This window comes from Ips typographus, linkage group LG4 (genome assembly GCF_016097725.1).
Source record: "Ips typographus isolate SLU linkage group LG4, UJ_Ityp_2.0, whole genome shotgun sequence".
NCBI lineage: Eukaryota > Metazoa > Arthropoda > Insecta > Coleoptera > Curculionidae > Ips > Ips typographus.
In genome coordinates, this window is record NC_138425.1 from 10,862,929 (window position 1) to 10,887,212 (window position 24,284).

General features: G+C 33.6%; 1 protein-coding gene across 2 annotated transcripts in view; it reads left to right on the forward strand.

Annotated features, from left to right (window-relative positions):
* LOC145727435 (transcription factor Sp9-like) overlaps positions 1 to 24,284 on the forward strand; it is a 48,440-nt gene that overhangs the window by 5,460 nt on the left and 18,696 nt on the right. The window contains exon 1 of one of the 2 annotated variants that reach the window (XM_081976995.1): positions 20,617 to 20,813. The exons of the other annotated variant lie outside the window; for it this stretch is intronic. Within the exon in view, the coding sequence (XP_081833121.1) occupies positions 20,739 to 20,813 (75 nt within the window). The 5' untranslated portion in view covers positions 20,617 to 20,738. Of the gene's footprint in view, positions 1 to 20,616; positions 20,814 to 24,284 lie in introns of those variants that run through there. 2 annotated transcript variants of the gene reach the window in all.

Here is a 24,284-nt window from a genome sequence, read left to right on the forward strand (position 1 = left end):
GCTGTTAAAAAAATGACAAATGAAAGGGATAAATATAATTAATTATAATGTAGTTCGGCAAGAAACCTCCCAGGTATAATGGTGTAAAAGTATTAGAATAATATGAAACATGACAAGAGGCGGAAAAATATCCGTATAAATTGAATTATAAATTTTTACACTGTTTTAGCTGTAATTAGACATTGATTTCATCATTAATATTTGTTGATTGAATAATCCCAGTTAACAACTTAACCTCGTTTCAGAAATACGAAAACATATTTCCTTTTAGGGACAATATTTTTAGTATTCAGGGACCAATTTCCGGGTCAGCACGAATCCCATTTAATGTGCGGGAAATGGTCTGGAACACTTTGTCAGACTCGAACCGGATGGGAAATCTCTACAAACGGGCACTTTATGGACCGTTTTACTTATTTTGCTGATTTACTCCTTTAATATGGTAATAAAACCGTTATAATTTTTGGTTTTTTTACCCTTCTTAGATTAGTGGACGCTCGGTCACTAAATATGAATGAGCAAAGCCATAAATCGTCCTAATGAAACTGAATTTCTATATTTGCTTGCTCACAAATCATCGTCCAGTCCAGATGAGTGCAGGAGACAGTGCAACACATTGAATGGAAGGGATTTCAAAGCTCTATTGACATCGTATATTTCACTAACCCAATAAACATGATCGAGTATGTTTTGTGGTCTATTTGACAAACTAAATACTGTACGATTAGCAAATTCTTAAAATTAACAATGAAAAAAATTAGTGAATAATCAAACATAGTATTACGTCAAAACAGAAAAAAGACTACACGTGAACTTTATCAGAATGTACTTATAACTAACATCCAATTTGTGTTGCAATTATATTACTTTGTCATTAATTCCGAAAAAATGGAGAAGTTATGTGCGCTTTATTCGCAGTGCCGTATTACTGAGGTACGCCCTTTTATGCTCAGGAACTAATAAAGTTAATAGTCGATAATAATTAATTAAAGGAAAACCGCCGTGCTTGCAGCATTTTAACATAATTCCCATAAAAATAATTAACAGGCCACAAAATTGCTTTTAGTTTTTTTATTAATTTGATATTTTTACAGACAATACTGAAGACAAATTTTAATAAATATTGTTTGCGTCATTTTTTTTATAAATAAGTTAATAAATTGTTTTTTCGACGACTTACTTTGAAAGTACCTCATGTACGCTTCCATTTAGAAGCAGAAAGGGGTTATTTGCCGCGCGCGAGCAGAAAGAGAGATTTTCTGCTCTAGAGCGTTTTCGCTTTCTACTAACAATCTACTCACCAACTTTTTTCGGCGTTTCCATAACAACGCTTGACATACCTGTTTGAAATAACCACATTCCGTCAAAGTGATTTATCGGTGACAATGAGTTCGAGCGACGAAAATGATGTGAGTTGTCCTTCTAATCCACCCCACAGCAGTCGTCGAAAAAATATCGTCTATATTTCGAGCCAAAAGTACTTTTGCCGCTTTTACATGATTGCAGCGTTCGGCTTCGCCTCAAGCTGCAAATTTCATGTGCAAGCGGCAAATATATACTTTCCGCTCTTAATATAGAATATACTATTTTTTTCTGTTGTGGTTTTTAGTTGTTGTATCTTTGAAATTAACGTCTTCTGTTTTCATGTTGTAATTACGGTTAAACTTTTCCAATAGGGTTTTTCCATGATTTTTTGATTTCATTTTCTAACAGAAAAGATTATAATTGTTCTCTTTGGATACATTTGGCAAACTTATTTTGTTTGACAACGCTAAGTTCAGTGAAGAAGAAAATGAACAAACAAACAAAATTGTTTATGATCCCCACCTTCTATACTAGAAAGCCTTCAATGTAATGAGTGAAAAATCAAAGATAATTTCATTCCTGATCCAGGTATGATTGTGTAGATAGAGGTTATACACCACTCATCCGAAACAAGTTGGTTAGGTTAGGTTTAGGTTAACATTTGTTGTGGAAAGTACACCAAACAAGAAACTAATTTTCAAACAGTTAAATTACAGACAATTTTTAAATTCTTGAAGCTCGGTAAGCAAAACTAGTAAAGAGCATTTTTTCAATGTATGTATTTTTCCTATTTGATAACACAATAAAATAAACACAAACTACACGTGACTAGAACAATAAACATGAACAGTCTTGTCGTTTAAATCGTAGAAATGTATCTAATTGGGCATCTCTGGGCAACTCCGGCAATCACGCAAATCAACAAATTTTAATTTTAAATCAAGTTCCATAACCAAATTAAATTTAGAATCAAATATTTATTAATGGCAAACAGTATACATATTACCACAATGGGAGAAAGGCTTCATTGGTGTTTCTGACTGATTAAAAAATTCTGAATTTACATCAATATTATCAGTTTTCTCTTGTGAATATGGCAACAGTGTTAAGGTTGAAAACCTATACCGACGACTGGGATCTTCGAAAGCCCGCACATCAGCATATTTTTGAGCAATTTTCTCGAACAGCCTATAATTACACCCCCGACCGACGTCGAGGCATAATTTGGCCCAAGGGCGCACCTTTGATACCCTCCACCGAGTCAATTACCCTATTGACAGGCTTTGGCGTCACATCATGATTATTCGGCTTTAATCGGGTCACTTTGAACCAATCCAATGGATTGGAAGCGGTGCCGTATGCTAATTTGCCTCTATTTCTCTTCTCTACTACGCCTTTGTGTTTGACTTGTTAAAAAGGTAAAATACAGAAAATTTCCATTTGTTCTGCCGCAAGTTTAAATTACGTATTCATTTTCCGTTGTTTAGGAAACAAAAGACGTGTAGACTATTTTTGGAGTCTCACGTTTTTGTTCATCACCATACAAGATATTCTTAATAATCCTGATTATAATATCATTATACCCACATAGCGCCCATATGAAGACTGTTTAAGGAAGATGGGTTATCGGTTATTTTCGAAGCAATTTTAGTTTATAATGAGGCTAAAAAAGGAAACAGGCAATCAAGTCGGTAGAGACAGCTGTCGTTGATAACTCCACTTTTTTTGCTTTGGTTAGTTGACTTGACGGTCAAGGTTTTGGTTAAACATGTTGAAAAATTTTGTTTTAGAACAACACTTCAAAGGTTTTTAAGCAAAACTTTCCTTAAAATTACATAACAGTTTTACACCAATTTAAAGCATTTATGCAAATATTTTAACGGACGTGGAATTTGGACCTTGCGGTCTTTGGGCAATTTTTGGTCGATTTACAATTCATAACTCATCATGCCTTAATTTGCCTGTCCTGAATATTGTGATGGTATTTTAACAGTGAGATAATAATAATAATCACGCTTTATTTACACTAACAGTATTAGTGCCAAGACGCGTGACGTGATATGTTTACATTGTTGTTAAGGGCTATATCAGTAAAATTCAGTCACTCAGACCAGGTAAAATGCAGAATGTTTGAAGGTTTCCTGGTCATGAAAGAAACCATAAAAATTACTAGCTCCAAGTAACATGATAAGACAGTATAAAAATATTTTCTTCGTTAGGAATGTGAACGTTAAATTATCTGGCTAACACGAGGGTCAACAAAGTCAAAACCAACAAAATTGTCACCCCTGAATGCCACTCGGGAATTCTTATCTTGAAATCGTGGAATTCGGAAATATCTCGTTTCGATGACCGAATGGTGGCCATCCGGAACAGCTTAACGACTTCTGCAGCTCCGGTCAATCAAATGTGACCATTGATGGCAGACTGCGTCCGAGAAGTGGATAATGAAAGGGCGTGGCAGTTCAGGGATTAGTTATATATCGGGTGGCTTAAAGATAAACACAAAAAGCACGTGTTTTGTCGTTTTCTTTCCAGAAATTTCGATTTTATTTATTTGTGAATTGAAAGAAAAAAGAATACAAAAAGCTTTCGATTTTTAAAAGCTTATATAGTAAGAGGGGATAAATCGCCCCCCCAAGTTGTTCGGAAAATTTATTAGGACGTTGCGTTTCTCGGGGTGTTTATATTCTTCCGTATTCCTGACACAGAGGGGTCAAGTAGGTGGACACGTTTGGGGAAGATAAATGGGATATCATGATTTTTTGCGATTTTCCGGATCGTCGTTGAAAAGGTTTTGAATATTTTATTGCCTCACCAGTAGTGAATAACTCTGACACGGTCTGCTTCTATTAAAACGAGTCACTCACTCACTGTGTGCATACGCAATTATTTGAATTGTAATTATCTGGTTAACAAGGTGTATATTCAAATCCGATTGTCCCGGTTAAATTACACGTTTCCTAAATGACGACACCCTTGCGAGGCCTAAATAGCCAGTTTGGAAAAATTCTAAGAAAACCCGGTATTATCCTGTCCAAATTAATTAGCGAGGTAAAATTGTCGTTTTGACGACAAACTAAACCAATCTGAGAAAGGAAGCGAATATTGACTATAATGGGTTCAGTCTAGAGTCTAGAGAACCGGCCTTATTAAAAACTTAGTTGGTCGTTTTGTTTGATTCTAGGAAAGTGGTCGTACACGCAAACCGAATCACAAGATCTGTCAGGTCAACCAACCAAGGCAAATGATGTCTTTAAAGTGTACGCAAAGCTTTACTGCTAAATTAGATTATTTAATAAAATATTTTTAAAAAGTCGAGCAAAAATTAGCAGTCAGAACTATGGTTTTGTATGGGTTTAAGTATCTTCAGTGCATATCGGAGTGTATGTGTCTACGTATTTTTCACAACATTTACTCTGAAACCTCAAAAAATTTTACATTCCAGTCTACAGATAAATTAATGACAAAAATATACAGAAAATATGAACTCCATGTAAACTTTGAATCATGTTTTGGCATTATTACTCTAATCCAATCCAAGGCAAATGGGGACTATTGTCAGAAAATCATGATTATGAGAAGCCAGTGAATTGTATCCAAAAACACTATTTTTGGTTCATTGCTCTAAACTAAACCGTTTTCAAGGAAAATATTTTTTTTAAAACAACCAAACTTTTACTAACAGGTGAAGTTGTTGAATAACACAAAGTCTATTATGTGTGTCCACATTAATTGGTCTTTTAAACCATAAAATGCCCTATATGTTTCGAGCGCAGAAGCAGCTCATCTTCAAAGGCTTGTTAAGTGATCTGATCAACTAGCTGTCATTCTAGACAAGGGGACAGCAAACGGGGGGTTACATACAGTTTTTAAGGATAAAACATTAAAAAAAACCATAAATGATGTGAAAAAGTGGAGTTTAAAAGTAAAATAACTTTATTGCGAAGAAAAAAATTACTAGCTCATCCTAAGATCTTATACTATAGTTAAACTAAAGGTTACTTTATAAATAATGTAGTATTTTAAAAATTTTTTAGTCTTTATCAAGTTTTTTCAAAATATCTGAAAAACCAAAAAATACAAATTTTTTCTCCCATTTATCCAAATTTGTATCTCTGCCAATTTTCAATATCTCCATAGTGGCCATCTTTATCCTGGATACATTGTATAATGCTATAATAAAATGTAATGTTTATACAATGTTATGCTCTTTCACAATGGACATAAACATAAAGTTTTAGTTTTTTTTTAACGTTATGTATAAGTTATGATTAATTTGAATGTGTCAGGAAAAGCAACCTTGTTGTTCCTCACCAATTATTGTATTCCTTTAGGTTTATATTTATTATTTACGTTAATTGATAATGCTATAAGTACCAAAACGTTGATTTCCTGTTGAGTAGGTAACAATGTCAACATAAACGTTACTATTACAGTAATATGTATAATGTTTATCACGAAAATGGGAAAACTGTGGGAAAAACTAACAAAATTTAAAAATTTATTTTGTTTTGATAAACATTAAAACGTTTTTACTGTTTGTACTTATTCAACTGTCATATTTGCAAACCTTGTGTTCTGCCACTGTTAACTAAAGTTTCGTGCAAGCTTTTCAACTTATTATTTCATACAGTAATTAAAGAAATTGTTTTCTACCAACATTGCGTTAGGTTCGTAATTACTACACGCTGTATTTCCATACCAAACAACTTTTTGTATTAAAAACCAAGTCTGGTGTGTTTGGTGCATTGCAGAGAGTTAATGCACAACAAATTAATTTTTATTAAGTGGTGCCTTTGATGCCAAGATTCTCAGAGATTAGAGTCAATTAAAGCATCGGCAATTGTCATAGGCTATTCTAGTTTGTGAACTAGTCACCCAGTGCAGCAGTTAATCTGAATGTTAATTCAATAGCCAATTAATGGTAGCAGGAGAAATTGCTTGGAAGCGGTTTGACTGTCTATGCTAATTTTCAAATGAGGTATAGTTCTGCCACCGAGGTCGGGACTAAGGGGTTAATTAATTATGCTTTGTGTTGAGGACGCTCAAGCGCCCCTCTTGATGAATATTCACCGCTTATTGATTTGGAAAAGGTCGTCGTAAATCGCCACCAAAATAAATTAAATTAATAACAAAGAATGTTGAAATACTGAAAGAAAAGAAGTAGATTTCAATCAAACTTAAACTCCACGGACAATTAAAGTTGCAGCTGAACTTGCCCGATATCGGCAATTACCTCGAATATCTCCGGATTCCTATTAAATCTATCTGTGCTGTGCAAAGCAGGTACGAGTAGCAAATGATAGGTTACAAGCTCGGAAGTTAAAATGTTACTAGCATAATTCCATCTAACTGTAGTGGCAATCAGAATGTGTAAATTATTCCCCGCAACTCGGTGTGTGTATGTAATTTTCGATATCTCGTTGTGCCTAGCGTTCGATCACGCCATGGAATCTCGTTATGTGATCAATTTCTGGCCCGATTACCCTCCTTGCACTTCAACAGACTACGAATAACGCATTTATTGAAACTGGAAAATCATTGTCATTTTGCTGCCGTTCAATTTGTTACAGTCAATAGACTTTTACTTGTGTTGCTCTTCTGTTCAAATATACTGGTTTATATCAGCTATCATATCCTAATCTTTAATAGAGTAGGATATTATTGTACCCAAAATTATCAACAAACTTTGCAGACGATACATGGGAAACCGTTTATGGGATCTCATTTTTAATTTAATTTTTATTAATAGGATCGGCAAAAAACAAAGGCTTGAGAATCTACGCCTCCCTATCCATCCACAAAATATTCAAATCCGCCACTAATACCCCCCCGTTTGTAATTAAGCGAACCAGGGGCGGTACGGGCGCATTTAGCCGTCGGCGTGGCGCCCCGGCTTCTGATTTACCTGCTCCAAATCGATTTCACACGTTGTCTAACTCAAGAAACGTCTTTTTAACTTCACGCCGCATTAATACACACTACTTAGTGTTGGTTTCTCCAATGCCCACACAAAGAATGATTTTTTACGACCTGCTAGGTTGGTCATTTGGGGCGGATCGGATAATTTTTGTCTAATATCGTTACCGCAATAAGATTTCCGGTTTTCTGGCGCCACCTTACATTTCAGATCAATCAATTTTCAACTTATTACTAAAAATGATTCACTTAATAAAAGTGATTCCACGAATTTGTCATCATACCATCATTCTACAGTTAATAATACAGCGCAACCATAATACCACCTAAAACACCTTTCATAAAGGCTTTATTAAATGGTTTGCAGTTACTTCGGTTGTCGTTAAGCCGCTTGTCAGGAAACTATTGTCCATGAAAAGTTTCAGCTTAATAATTACTTAAATAGCACTGATTGCTGGTAGAGATAGGAAAGACGTGCAAAAATCAAGATAAGGCTTACGTAGGAGTGACGGAAAACAATGGTCGTTATGGAATTTAACGCGTTCTTGGTTTTTTTCCAGTTATTGAATTAAAACAGTGACGTGGATTAATAAAAAAAAATCAAAATAGACGTTTACGGATTTACTCCCTGAATATATCAATTGTTGTAGTGTTTTTCCATGTTATTGGATAGGAAATTTAATGAGGATTCCAAAAATGTGCTTAAAACAGTAATTTTCTTACTTCCAGTGAGTTTTACAGTCGATTTTGTCCTTGACTGTCCTTTCAAACTGTGTTTCTGGCAGTTCAAACTTTGACACCGCTTTTCTTCTTGAATGTACCAAATCTTGTAGTGTGTTTTTCCATGTTATTGGATAGGAAATTTAATGAGGATTCCAAAAATGTGCTTAAAACAGTAATTTTCTTACTCCCAGTGATTATACAGGCGATTTTGTCCTTGACTGTCCTTTCAAACTGTGTTTCTGACAGTTCGAACTTTGACACCGCTTTTCTCATTGAATGTACCAAATCTTGTAGTGACTTTTTCATGTTATTGGATAGTAAATTTAATGAGGATTCCAAAAATGTGCTTAAAACAGTAATTTTCTTACTCCCAGTGGTTTTACAGGCGATTTTGTCCTTGACTGTCCTTTCAAACTGTGTTTCTGACAGTTCGAACTTTGACACCGCTTTTCTCATTGAATGTACTAAATCTTGTAGTGTGTTTTTTCATGTTATTGTATAGGAAATTTAATGAGGATTCCAAAAATTTCCTTAAAACAGTATTTTTTTGTACTCAAAGTGGGTTTGAAAATCAATTTTGTCTGTTACACTGACTTACACTGTGAAACTGGACACAAAAGTTGCAAAAATCAGGGTTTAGAAAAGTGTTCTTGCAGTATTCGATACAAAACATGTTTCTGAGGTTTATGACAATGGTCACGTGACTGCATAGGTAAAATATCCTCAAAAAAACCACGTGATATGTCACTAATGTCAAAACTGTCAAAATTTGCCTTAAATTTTCAAGAATTGCAGTTTAACACAGTTTTCAAAACAAGACGTGTTTTTCGAGATTTATGACAGTTATTTTGATAATTGTCAGTAAATTAGTGATAAATTACAAATTGTTTAAATAATAATATCTTCACATTCGCGTCATTTTTCTGATTTCAAAAACATATTATTTGTCATAATTTAAGTATAAGATAATAAAGAAAAGTGACAAAAAGCTGAAAATGCATTTTTTTTAGAAAAGGCTATTTTTCCATAAAAAAGTTATCTCTAAAACAATAAATAACAAATCAAAACAGGATTTTATTTTGACATTATTGGCCTAAAATAACTTTAATAAAATTAATTACAGTCAAATTTCAATTAGACCCGTAAATTTACTGGTAAAATTGGAAATTCACACCCTGAATTTTACTTTACCTTACCGATAAATAACCGGTCAGCGTAAATTTTAATTTCTATACTTCTGTAAAATTTCAAATTAATCCAACAGATAAGCAATATTGCTTGTATCGAATTATAAAACTGAATTTAATCAGGTTAAGCTACTCCATGACTGCAACAGCAAAAACCTGAAAACGAGAAATCAAGTCTTACCAAGCAACGGTTACCGGTTGGGCAGCTGGTCAACCAGACTTGGCGTGCAGCGATTTTTTAATTGGCCAATGTGGGAGGCCGTATGAACTTTACCAAGACTAAAACGACTAAAAATAAGATTTATATGTTTAGTACGCTTTATTACGGCATTCTCGTGAATGCTTGACCTTTCATAACTCTGCTAAACAATGTCTGATGGGATTTATTCTTTTATGAACCGAATGTTGTCACTTTTATTCTGAGATCGTTTCAAACTAGGGGCATCAACATCATTAACCTCTAATGAACTATCACCCAATATTACCACTAATAACAATAATTTTAACAAAATCTGTAAGCAATTTGGTGTGTTTATCGAAAAACGATTATAGTAGATGATGGATGGATTGACGGTACTGACAATGAAAGAACCGGGTTTGATCACAGTAATTTAGCCATCAAGGCACTGCCATATCCGCGAGGATGAAGTGATTTTTTAGGTGGTTTTTGCAAAACATTTATATGGTGTGAGTTAAAGAAAAAAAAGACAGAAAAGAAATACTTTGGACTTGCCTAGGGTATGTTACTAAATTCCGGAAACAGAGAAGGGAGCACGAGTCTAATCGAGCCACAAACCCCTAAAAGAGACTTTGGTGGGCGGACCCAAAGGAATAAATCAGAAGCCACATCGCGAATGCCTGGCTATCCCCAATTCCCCCCTTTTCGTCCTGAAGGAATCGTATGTTGTCGGTAAGGAGAGCCGAAGCTTTTAGAGGGTCCCCACAATGACGGCCTCTTGAAATATTCAGTCTGTCTTTTATTGTCCAATTCAATTACATTGTACTATTTTCTGTCCGTTTAGTGAAACCATTAGTTGTTACATCATTACAGTGTTGTAAAATCAAATTCAATTAAGTATGTTAATTTTGTCTGGTTTATGTCTAGTTTTAGCAAATTTTTTTCACGCTCTGGAGCTACTAATAATTGGTCGTTAATATATTATGCTCAATTTGTAATAATATGCAAAATAGTTTATTTACCATAATTTATTGCAATTAATTAGTCAGTTATTGGTCTGATTTTTGCTATGCCTGTAACTACTTATGTAGGCGTATTTATTGCCATCTAATTGAATATGTGCTACTAATTAAGGAATGGAATAAACTATAGTAAATTCTGCCATCTAGCTAATTTTCCTACGAATATTAATTAAGACACATTGTTGATTTTTAGCTTACCGTTTAGGAAATTTGATTTTTAATTGTTTGCTGTTTAGATCAATCATATATTATTTCTAATGTGGAACTATGCATTTAGTAAAACTCTACTAATAAATTGTATTTTTCGAATAAATTTTTTCAAACGGCGTAATAATGAAAACTTATTATGGATGAGATTGAAGACGGCAATAGAGTGAAACTTAATTAATTTCTTCTATAAAAAATCATCAGATACATTAATCCCGAGATTGCCACACTGTTCAGAATAATAATGAATTCAGAGCTAAAATAAATTAAGACTGAGACGTGATCGCAATATCTGAAGTAATTGCGACCGATTTTTATCATGTATGCGCACACATCCACCGTGTAATTTAATGCCCACCTATTAATTATTTAATTTGCAGCTTTACTGATACGTTAATTAATAACTAGATTATGTAAAGAATTTGTATTCAATTTTGCGTAAGGAAAGGTACATATTTGCATTCGATTATTTTTAATAATAGTACTGTTGTAGCCTGTAATAACAGATTTTTTTTGAAGAGTTAATTTAGTTTTGCTTAGAAAAAATTGTAGCTAATTTATCGTAATCGATCAACCCTTTTTTCGATTGGGTAAGATCTGAACAAAGGAGCAGTCACTAAATAAAAACGTATCGATTAAACTAATCGCAATCAATCATTACTAACAATGTGGTGACAATGCCAAGTGCTATTTCAACCCCTTTTGCGTGCTCACATAAAAGAAGCACCCCTTTCACACAGCCTTTGGAAGTGTCTACGGTTCGCAGCACGTGACGTCCTCTTCATGTCATCTACAATATAACTGCAGTTTGCAAATTACCATCATTAACCATTCTTATAAATGCAAGTAAATATCGATGCGAAATCAAATTCCGCAAACACATTAAGCGGGTAATTTCACGGCCTATCGAGAACCAAACTAAGTACGAACGAGTCCCGAGCGATTTGCAATGTAATGAATAATAAAATTGATAATTTTACAAATCTAGCTGAAACTGACAAGAAGGCGGACATGATCAATAAAATGGAGGCGTTCCAACTGCCGGAAAATAATAATTATTATCGTGTTTATTAACCGGCATAAAGGAAAAAGTCTGCGGAGAACATTTTTATCATATAAAATTGCAATTACTCATTTTCTTGTTGGATAGGTGGTTTTAATGCAAGAACATGAGCGGATAATTGTTTTTTTTCGTTTATTTATTGCGGTTCGTGTGAAAACGTGTAACGGACAGAGAAACGTTGATAACTGCATAAGCGAGACAAAGACAAAAAACTTAATAAAAATTCAAGTGGGGCGAAAATTTTGCTTCGATGTTGCCAAACGTTTTTTTAATTTTGTCGACCAAGATTACTTGCAAAATTTCTAATTATTTCAATAATTTGTTTGCAATAAGTCCTCTGATGAATAAAACTATTGCTAACTCAAATCAACTAATTTCAATTATTGGATCTGTCAGATAGCATAACCTCAATATGAAACTAAACATTAAACAATAAACAACCAATGTAGATTTTTGCTGTTTTTTTCTAAAAGCTTGGTTTTAAGGTAAGAATTTATTTATTTTTGACAGAACAGTAATTCGAATGCTAAACAGCTAAAGGAGTACCTATTTATTTTATTAAAAAAATAAATGCAGAAACTAGACCAAACTGTTCAGAAAATGGTTCAATAACAAAATTATCACTAATCTAAGCAATGAATTCAAATTTGACAACATTGCCACGAAGTTTTTGCCTACTAGGCTTTTCATTGGGTTTTCTGTCTTTGTCTTGTCTGTGCATTTGTTTTCATATGGTCGGTTTTTTTGAATTTTCTCCACCTGATATGGTTAGAATTTGATAAACTTTCTTAACAATGTGGACAGTAGTAGTCCAGGTGGATTTTACCCATCTCAACCTAGCAGATGCAGTTCACGAAATCAACCAAGTTTGCAGCCACATCTACAAGGTTCTTCTCAATCTACTAATCCTACTGGAACTTGGTACGAACCCAATAAGTATCTTAATCAAATATTCTGAGATGGTATGTAAATACTTGTTTATTACCCCTACTAAACAACACCATTCAACTACCTTACTAAGTCTGATTTGAAATATCCACTGACCCTACCAAATCTTAATTTCTGTTTTAGCTGAAAAACTGTCACAAGATGTAAACTTTAAAGCTGTATTTGATTGCAATGATTTAGATCTGAAAGTCAAAATATATGAATTTGTGACTACAGCTTAACTTGGTAGAAATCTTCTCTAGAACATTATTTGTTGTAGAATTTAGGCAGGCAAACTTTAATTAAAACAGTAATTATGAAATTTAATAGTTGCTGAATTAAAGTTGGGTTGCTGTTGAATCGCAAAAATGCTTCTGTAAGTCCCCTCTAAATTATAATACATATTATAATAAAGTCTACCTATAACATAGAAAAACCATTTTACCAACATCTCCCATAGCCTGGACTTTTATAGTTCACACACTAAGATGGTTCAGCTGACTGATGGCTGAGCTGAGAAATGGTACCTACTAATTTGTAATTTGCAACCTACTTTGAAAGTATCCACGTTGATTACCATCCTAAAATTTTGTTCAGAAATATTCAGGTATTGGTGTATATGGCAAAATTTTTGCTTTTCCAGAGTTCTGTTAGAAGAGTCATCCAAAAACTACTTGGTGCATCAATTAACAGTACAACCTGTCAATTTACAGGTACAAATATAAGGAATTATTCCTATTCCAATCATTTTTTTCAAATTGCAAAAGGATTTTACAGTAAAAAATTAATTGCTTTAAGTTAGTACTTAAATCTAATGTCAAACCTCACTCGATTAATATGGTCTGTGCAGATGCGGTGCTTAATCTTGTTCAACACTTCGTAGACGCAGACTGGGCAGATTTATTACGTATTCTTTAGTGAGAATGCGTTTCGTTTCTCTGTAATTTTGTTAATGAACTTTACAAGAATTCCCTCGTCATTTCCAAACCTGCAATTATCAAAGAGAAAGAACCGTGCGCGATGTTTATGATACACACACAAGTACGAACTCCGTCTGGAGCTGTGGGTCTAGAATACGTCTGCGATTAATAACGCGGTAAATTAATTAAATCTCGAATCATGATTGTTTTTTGTTCGTTTTGTGGATATCAAGATAATAACGTGATAAGCCACTAACTTACTTAAGCGATTTAATCAGATGTCTGTAGAGGGCTGGCAATTTTCCCTCTTCGTCGTTTCTCGGAAACCTTTTGATATAAAACCTTCTCTCTTTCAATTTAGTAATGAAAATATAATGCTCTCGAAACCGTCCACACCAAATAATGTGCGTGCCGTAAATTCGGTGATGATTTTCAGTTTGTTCATGTTTTTTGATAATGTATTTTAATCAAAGATCGTTATTTTAGCAAACGAAATGTTCGGGCGGCACGCGATCTTTATTCATGACCGATGCGTAACCCCAGTTTGCCCTTATTATATCAAATCAGTTCTAGTTGATTAGATTACAAGTACAGAGGGTCAGCTTATTGTTAAAAAGTATAAAAAAAACCATTATGAAATTGTCAATAAATAGGAAGGAAAGGTGAGAGTAATGTTGGAAAAGTGAACCAACTGAACATGTTTATGTTTATTTTGTCCTAATTCTCAGCAGGGGTTCATGGCACTTTAGAATTCTTGGTTTGCTATGATTATAACTTTCACGAAGCTTTTGTTTCTTAAAAAAGGTAATTAAATCAAGATTTGTCACTATTATTTTGATAACTTCAACTTCTAGTTTCAACTGCTCACAATTTCTTCAGCTAAAACAAACTTTTAGTAATGACTAATCAAAACATTTTGGGTTGTCTTAAATTACCGATATTATCAAATTTCTACACTTGTCAGTTTGCCTTAAAGATGATTGAAAACATCCTATTTTGAAAGCAATATATTAACTATTTGACAAACATTTTAAAAGATTGAATAATGACCAATTATTACACATGGAAAATTCCAAAAATTCTTATCAACTTAGCCGGAACGTAATGGCATTGATATAATGACTGTCAGGGGGTGACAGCCAGGTGTTGCGGGGTTACGCCCTTTGGTGTCCATGGTAACGTACAGGCGGGGGTGTTACCGATGTCACCTCGCAAATGACACGGTCCTCTATCATAACTACCACTTCTTGTGTCAAGTTCATTAATTCTGACGTGCACGCGTCACAACATGTGTGTATTTTCCCGAAAAAAGTTAACGAGCATTTTTCTCCTGTTTTGATAAGTTTTGTGCATCCCAAACGATGCTAATTTAATCATTGACTGTACTGAACCACTTAAAAAAATATACATCGACTATTATTGTGAAGTTATTCATAATTCATTACCATTATTATGTAAACGATGGTAAAGTGCCTGAAAGCGATCGTATTATTTTAATTACCTCTAGTTTGCGGCGTTGCATGTGCGAATGCAATTATTGCGAATGTCATGTATGCAAAAATACTAAAGGATACGGCTTATCGGGATCATTAAGTAAATATCACCAGGAAATGAGCAACTAAGATGCATAATCGTGTTTACCTAGAATCGGGTTTCAAGTGAAATCAAGTTTAAAATGTGGCAGTTTTAAACTGATTCAAGAAAGTAATTTTTGATTTCCTTATTTCCTAAAATATTCTTTGATCATTAAATACAATTACTTAAATAATAATTACTTATATTTTTTATATTGAGAGTTTTTAATGAAGCAATGAAGATATACCAGACGTCAAATTCATTTTATTGAGGTTATGTTGGTTACTTTTCGAAAAATATAGGTTTTTTCGTAAAAATCGAAAACAAAGACAAAGATTTCCAAAATTGTCATATATCATAAAATTTGACTAGTTGCAATCATTTTAGTCAATTTTTAAGGTCGAAACGTCTAAAAACAGTAAAATTTTATAACATTTGACTCTCCGTAGTATTTGCTATTGTTGTAGTCGATAAAAAAAAATTTAATGAAAATTGATTCCTTACTGGGTTCAGTTCTGATAATACTCACTCTAGGTCAAAATAACGCTTTAAAAAGAGACAAATGTACTCAAAATTGATTTAGCAGCTATTTGCAGTAATTCTAGTCCTTTTAAAAACCAAAACGTTGAAAAACTGTACAATTTTATAAAAATTTACTTACTGAGCTATTTGCGGTAGCGCAAAATTGTCATATATCATAAAATTTGACTAGTTGCAATCATTTAAGTCAATTTTTAAGGTCAAAACGTCTAAAAACAGTAAAATTTTATGACATTTGACTCTCCGCAGTATTTGCTGTTTTGTAGTCGATTTTTAAGGAAAAATAGTCAAATTTCATCAAAATTTACTCGTTACTGATTTTAGTCCTGATAATACTCCCTATAAGTCAAAGTAACGCTTTAAAAAAAGACAAATGTACTCAAAATTGATTTAGCAGCTATTTGCAGTAATTCTGGCCTATTTTCAAGGCCAACACGTTAAAAAACTGTACAGTTTTATGAAAATTGACTTACTGAGCTATTTGCGGTCGCTCTAGTCAATTAACAAAGTCAAAACATTAAAAATATAGTCTAATATCATGAACACTGACTTAACGGGTCATTGTAGTCAATTTTCCAGGTCAAATATTGGATGGATTTTTACAAACAAGTAGTAGAGTAGTAGTAGTAGTAGATATTGAATTTGATGTGTGACACATTTTTACTATAATTGGACTGTAACAATTATACGTGTACCTTGAACCATTTTAAACAGGAAAATGACAATAAACTTAATTTTTGCACCGTGGTAATTGGCCTTTCGTGATCTCGTGGCGAAAATTGAGGTTTGGAAAAAAAAATGCAAAAACACATTTGCAATCAATGTTGTTTTACACGGGCTAAATTGTTTTTGTAGTTTTAATTAATCTGAATGATACAGACAAGATAAAGGCTTTTATGGCGTCAAATATAGTTTAATACTGGTTCGAAAATTGATAAAATCAGGTAGACAGATCGGTCGGCTAATAAAGAAATAATAATGGCAAAAAGTCGCCCGAAAAAAGTAATCCAATCAATTTTTCATCAATACGGTCCACGTTCACACGGGGCAAGTCTTCCGAATGTGCGGCGAGCATTACAAAGAGCCATTTCGGAGCTGAGGCCCCATTGCCATCCAGTCGCGGACTCTATCTGCAATTAAATATCGCTACCCTATAATTATGGCCAGTAAATTTCTTTATGCGGGGGCCCGATATAAACGTTGCACATCTCCTTGCCCTATCTTGTTTTTTTTTTCCACCCAAAAAAATATTATATACAAAAAACTTCAGAAAATTAGTTCGGGACTTGGCGCAGACAGATTTCATTAATCGCGTGAAACTCAATGAAAACTAACAAACTTAATGACGACAACAAGGTAAAAACAAAAAGGATAAAAACTATTACACCAGATTAGATTGGTATCAAAAGTAATAGCTCTCGTAATGAGTTGATAATTATGTTATAAATGGATATTTTCCATGACAAAAGAAAACTAGGCGCTTGTTAGTTTCTCATTTTTCTAATGACATCCAATTAGAGTCTCGTTTGCAGAACAAGCTAAATAGTTGTAGAGGTTTGGCCTGTGGCGGCAATAATATAAAGAGGTGTATAATTTTTTTCCAATGAAACACTGTGACGGTTTCTTAACCGGTAACAGAAAACAATTTACTTTTCTACCTCTATCATTAATCTGTACTGGAAAACAAGAACTTTAATTATTGTACAATCAAATGTAATTATTGTTGTTATTTACATTCATTTAATCTTGGCGACCCTAATTGCTGGATATCACTTAATGTATTAATTTTTTTAAATTTAGAGCCAAAGGTTTTACTATTGCAATGTCAAAGTATAAAAAAAAATAAAAAATAATTCATGTTTAGTCACGATCTTTTTGGATCCATCCTATCTATAGAGACTAGGAGGTTATACACTAGAACCCTTATGTCTCTGAATTTTTTTCATGGGTAAATAATAAATCAATTGAGACACCCCGTACGTTATTACGTCATTCGATTCAGCTTCTCAAGGTGTGTTTTACAGTGTACTATGTGCTTTATAAAAAGTGTTCCAGAGATATACAGGGTGAAAGTTTCAACAGGAAATCCCACCAAACTGGTTGTCGGTGCGTTCAAAAGCCAAAAAGGGCACTATTTCAAATGGGGCACCCTGTATATTATTATGTTATTCGATTCAGCTTCTCAAGGCATACTTCTTTTCAGTTTACCTTGTGCTGTATGTAGTGTATCAGAAATATCCAGGGGGAAGGTTTCCACAGAAAACTAAAAGATGAGGATGTGACTGGGTAACTTTTTAAAATCTAATTAAACAATGTATGGAAAAATAGATAGTATTGTCCCTTTTCCAGTAAATATTTTGACTAACAAAAAACACCTGTCTTTGCAACCTGTTAACCAAAAAACGTGTACTAACTAAAGCAGTGAGTTCGTAAATAATGGTTCTAAGTTTAATTCCTACAATTTACAGCAACCTACATTAACTACGGTAGAAAATGCCCCAAGTGATCGCGAACTATAATTTTATCTGTCTAATACGGATGCTAAACATCCGAGATCATATTTTTCCGACCCGTTCAGGGCCCTTCGAACCCCTTGCCACAATATATCTTTCTGACATTGACAAGAAAATCATAAAGGCAGACTCATCATTCTTTGTAGGCCTTACTTATTTCCAGGTCAGGACTGTGATTCTTTGAAAAGTTTCCAAATACTCTTTCTATCTTCCATTAAGGTTTCTATATATCATTTTGTGTTTTCCCAGACATGTATGGAAAAATGTTGAATTTGTTGATTGCAAGGGTGGTAGGTAAATCCACACCTGGTAACTACACCAATATTAACCGTTTTTCTGAAACATTTTATCTATATTGGCGAAGATAAATAATAATGAAAAAGAACCGCCATTGGCCGAGGTTTAATTACGGTGGTATCTAATCGATATATCTCTTTGTCCAAGGTGGTTATTAAAAGTTCTTGTGTGCTGTACGGCAATTCGTAATAATTATTTTTAACTTAGTATTCGGGATGGAAATATGAGCTACAGGTTTTTCGGTCTGGACATATGATAAATGTTTTACCGTGACGCATTTTCTTCAATGGCTGACGGTAAGAAGCGTGCCCCAAGCAGAACTTCACGAGTTCCAAGTCAGGATTTGTAGTGAGATATCGCAAAATTACAGTGCAATAAGCAAAGTAAAACGCCTTAGCCCTACCCTAATAATACAGTACATTTTGTCGTTGCTACTGATGGTATTATTTATTGTGAAAAGAAGGGATGGTTTTTCCACCACTTAGAGATGTGCACAGATTGTGATATCGACTAAAACAGTTTCGGGTAGAAATAAATTAGTTCTAATTCAACACAGACGGAATTCCCTGGAAGAAACGTGTTAAAATAAAGACATGCGTCGTCCAAATTAATCACGTTAAAGTTACAAGTATACTTTCAGCACATTCCTATTTTAACCCAGGTGTCTGATTCTCACACGTGCTCCAGGGAACTCCCAGTTCCGGCGTACTGATCGAGTTACGGGACACTCCCACCGAGTCCTTATTTTCCATTCATTCCGAATCGAAATCTTCCCTTTATTATCTCTCATGCGAACCTTAAAAGTAAAGAAGGGCATTTTCGTGCGATATCAATGGGATTTTGTTTAATCGGGTGGATCTCTGGGAATAACTCTCCATGGGGCGGTTACGAAAACGGACACTCATTTTCCGGTCTATTTTGCGTTTTTTTATAACGGCTTTTTTAATGGAATACAGGAATGAACAAGCAGATGGAAATTGTTGTATTTTGATTAAGTTGCTTGTTGGTCTAATTCCTTGTTTTGGCTTAACTAATTTCACCAGATGTTTCACTACAATAACCATAAAGACAGTAGTATTAGCAAACTTTTCAGGAATATTTTATTATAGTTTAGACTGTGCAAGTATAGGAAAGTAGAAAATAATTACTCTTTAAAAGTTTGAACCATTATTCACTCTGGAGAATTTTTAGTTTATAACGAACTTCTCTGGAAATCCTGAAGATTCTAATTTTGATTGGGAAATAAAAAAGATTTTTCATAAGCTTTAAAAATTGTACCAAATGTCTTTGGAAATACAGAACCATCTATATCAAACTAATATTAGCATACATGGACATCCCAGTATACCAAACTTTTAGGATTCTGCAGCTGAATTCATCTTCAAAACCCACTTGTAGTGTCAAAGGTGTCTGAAAATCAAGTTACTATGTGTTTAACAGATTTGTGCTTAATTTATTTATCACCTTAGGATACTTTAGTTCCTCGCCAGCTATCAGAGAGAGACCGTAAAATCAACATTTAAAAAAAGGTTAAAAAAGACACCAACAGTCACTGAAAGTCTTTAAAAACTGAAAACCACTAAAAGTTATTAATGATAGAAATGATAATAATTTTCAAATCAGTAACATGAATTATAACTATAACAATATAACTTGGTGGACTAGGTAGTGTTAGTTATTCTTTACAAACAAAAGTCACACTCTGGTTTTCTGTCGTAACAGGGTAAGTAAATTCTCCGGATTTTAAAATGTTCTTCTGGATACTGAGCCTCTTTGCTCACTAAGGGTTAATTTTGGCTTTTGCTCGTGAAACAAAATCATAGATTTTCAAGCAATTTTAATGAAAATTTGACATTATTAAGCATCCACCCATAATTTAATTAAGTTTAAACGATCAAACTATAGGTGAAATAAGCTGTCATACAAAGAGAAATTAATTCGTTTTAGTGCCTGAGCCGATTACGATCGCAACCCCAAAAATCGAAAAAACGACATGAATAAAACGTCCGTACACATTTAATATTAAACGGCAAACAAAACACATTGTATCGTCTCCATTCATTAATTTATAACCAAGATCTTATCTTGGAGTAGTGTAAAGGTGGTCCTCGAGCCGGTATCGCTCCAATGGGGCCCCTCGAAGCGCGGGGGCGTGGTGCCCCACGCAGCTCGCCGAAACCGACATCGTCATAGGGGTCGATAGGATACGAATACGCAGTACGCCACTCACACGCTGTTCCGGTTCACCGAAAGGACCCCATCGGGATTAACTTCTAATTAGGATTAAGAAAGCACAGCCTTAATTACGTGGTGGTGTTGTTCGGTAGTTTGATGGTGAATTTCGACGATTTTTTGGAAAATGAACTGTGCCTATTCTCCCTATCAAATTCAGGCTACTTCGCCTCAAGCTGCTACCGGTGCGGATTTTTTAGAGGTAATGATAATTTAAGAAAAATTTAACAATCAAAAGTAAACATTAAAATTTTGATTACTTATTAGAGCAGTATGATGCTTTTATGTGGCAAAGACAGTTCTAATGGAAAACAGATTTTACTGTTTTTCTTAACTTGAAACTTTTAAACAGGTTTTTTCATAAAGTAAAAATCAAAACAAGTAAAATTAATATTCTTTGTTGGTACATAGTTTTGCATATTTAATACGTGTACATGCCGGCTTTATCTTTATCACATAAATCGGGTTGTATCTCTTTGAATTGAATATGTAAATGCTTCTGCAAAAGTCACTGATAATAGACAATTAATCATTAGGATTCTTGCAACACAATATTATCAGCAACATCTGATACAGAGGTAACAACTGTTTATTGCAGATGCACGTTGTTTATTTGTTCAAATAGTAGAATAATTTTGTCTTTGAACTTAAATGAAAACGACTATGTATCAAAGCTTAATTCTTATTTACAAAATTCATGGGAGCTAATTCTTGAAAGCAGAGAACGGAATACTTTAGAGAAGTTTTAATAGAATGTGACAGAAGAAGCTCACTATAACGGGTTTCTGTCACATTCTACAGACCTTTCTCTTGATAAATCCCTTTTCTCGTTTCAAGAATAAGCACCCTGATTACAATCTAGTTCCACACTAAATTAGAAAGTGAATAAACTACGATTGCCACTGATTTTAAAGTAAAGTTGCTAAAATCCTCAAAAAAAAAATTGGGTTTCTGAAATTACTAAACTTTCCGGGTGATAATAAAAAATAAATAGCGGTATATCATACATTTTCAAATTGTGTAGACACTTCTACAAAACTTGTGCTAAATCTGAAAAAAAAATTAAATGAAAAATACCATATACAACACAAGACACTAATGACAGGCTATTTAGTCATTTTTGTAACATAAAATTTGTAATGCTCAATCAGTCAGCTTGGGGGTACTTCTACCGGTATCTAAAACAAAAACAGTCGTACTTCAAATTAATATACCAACAATTGATGGTGGTTTAAATTAAAAATCAACTGAGACTTTGCTAATACCGGTAATTCAATAAAGCTCGAACCACCAATTTCTGTCACAAACTGCTAGTTATTCAGTTAGGTAATTGTCGGTAATTACAGTCGATGCTGTACGAAGACGGTAAAATCCGATCGGTTATTCGGCTTGATGAACTGAGACGACATGGTTTTAAACTGCATCAACAAAATATCCAGTCCAGGTCACGTAAAATCGGGATTTATTTTAGGTGAAATTTAAGTTTGAAAGGTTCAGTTACAAACAGAAGGCATTGATCGAGAAAAGCTTGGATTTTCAATATTGTGAAGAAACAGTATTGAAAATCGTTAAAATGTAAATAATTTATAGCGAACGCCTTAAGCGGGGGCCGTACTTTAGCAATTTCCATACAAAATCCACTATTCGCTAGTCTTTAACACACTCCATAATTTTATATCAGTTTACCTTCATTGATTAGGTAATTGATGTAAATTATTGTTATTAGTACTATATTTTCCACCATTAAAATTGGAGCTTCCCTAGACCTGATAAAGTAATTTTTATACCACAAGACATATGGCAAACGGCAACTGCAAAAAAATCAAAGGACAATTTGTGGCTGAAAACCAACACACAGATGGTTAAAATCTTATTTAGGGGAAACTGTTTCACCCTCATATACTGGTCACCTAAATGACTAAATTAAACTCAACATTGAGCTAGTTAGGGTGAAAGTTAATTACCGCATAAATAAATTGAAGGTTTTAACTGACACAAAGTTGGTATTGGCAGAAAGTTCTGTTTTGCTCGTCTAAAATATTTAACTGTTATCGACTTGAATGCAAATGGTGGCTTGCATAAGATCAAATGGCACAGACGCTGAGTTATTGATGAATTAAAAATACAATGCTATTGTTTGACTAGCCTTTTCATTGTTCCATATCCATCTATCAATAAATGGCGGGCGTTGGTATTTACCGTTTTACGATTCAATGAATAAATTATAATTCAAGTGTTTTACAGGGGTGTGTTTGTGTTTCTTTTTCAAATTTCTATCTACAACTAAAACCACTATTGTGTGTGGTTAGTGAAGATTATTTAATTCAGCATGCAACTTGTACTCGTTTGCTTCCTCAGTACTTCCATTTCACGATACCAGCAATTTCATTATGGCAACCGTTAATTTCTCTCTCAAACTGATACTTATACAGTTAGGTAATAGTTTTTATAAGGTCAAGAAATACGCCCATGATTGAAGGTGGATACTTGAACATCAGGTCAATTGCTGCAACTAAAGATTGGTTCCTCATTGCTCTTGCAGCCATCAGGAATTCTAGAGCGTGCTTTTAATAAGTTAGTTCAAATTCCTTTCATGTTTTTAGTTCCTAACTGAAATTGCTGGAATTAGTAAAATGCTTTTATTTTCTGGCTCTATAATTTCCTTACAAATTAAAAGCAATTAAATATTTTTCGTCATAAGCCACCAGGGTACGTGATGAGACTAATTCCTGTATACATAGTGAAGGGTATAATTAACAGGGACGTTTAATTTGTTAGCGTATTTGTTTCAACCACGAAAATTTGTTTTTGTAAGGCTTTTAGTATGATTATTTTTTATATCAAAGTACGTGTAACGTGGAATATTTATTATTATAAAGAAAATTTGACATTAGAACATTTTTCCTTAAAAAACTTACACAGTAAGTTTTGTGGTGTTTGCCCTAACCTTATACAGAGTACTTGATGGAACCTAGAAAACTAGAAGGGATTTGGCTATGCTGTAACTGTAAAAGGACTATAAAAATACCTCAGGATAATTTTTTCTCCATATTTAAACTATTATGTATTCCTTATTGTTGTCAATGACAATATGGTATTTTCGAACACCTTATACAGTGTGTATTGAAAATGGCATCCAAGTTCTTCATTACGGTGTGAGAAATTTATTTAAACATTATTAGCAGAAATAATTTTTCTAAAATTGTCATCAGTCCTAGTTCAAAAATATGACGAGACGTAGCTACAAGAAGCTGGTTCTAAATATTCTCCCTCTAATTTATGGCAAACATTTTTTAATGGTTTGGTATTTTTTGCACTGAAATTAAGATGAAAATAGCGTCTGTAAAGAAAGTAATTTGTTGCTTTTTTGCTTTATTGCCAAGTTTCTTTCATTGATAATAGGACTATGACGGTACAAAAAAAAAATATTTCTGCGATATTATAACTTTAACATGTTATTTGAGAATTGGTAAATGACTAAAATAATAGTCAATAACTATTTTTTTTATCAATTTTTTTTACGGTTACAAATAAATTCCTAACAACGTAACGAAGAGCTTTCTCAATACACCCTGCATAAGGTTCATTTATATCATAAAACAAATTGGTCATAGATATAGTTAATCAGATATTATAAATTTGTATTGTTGTCAGAATTTGATTTTGCAACTAT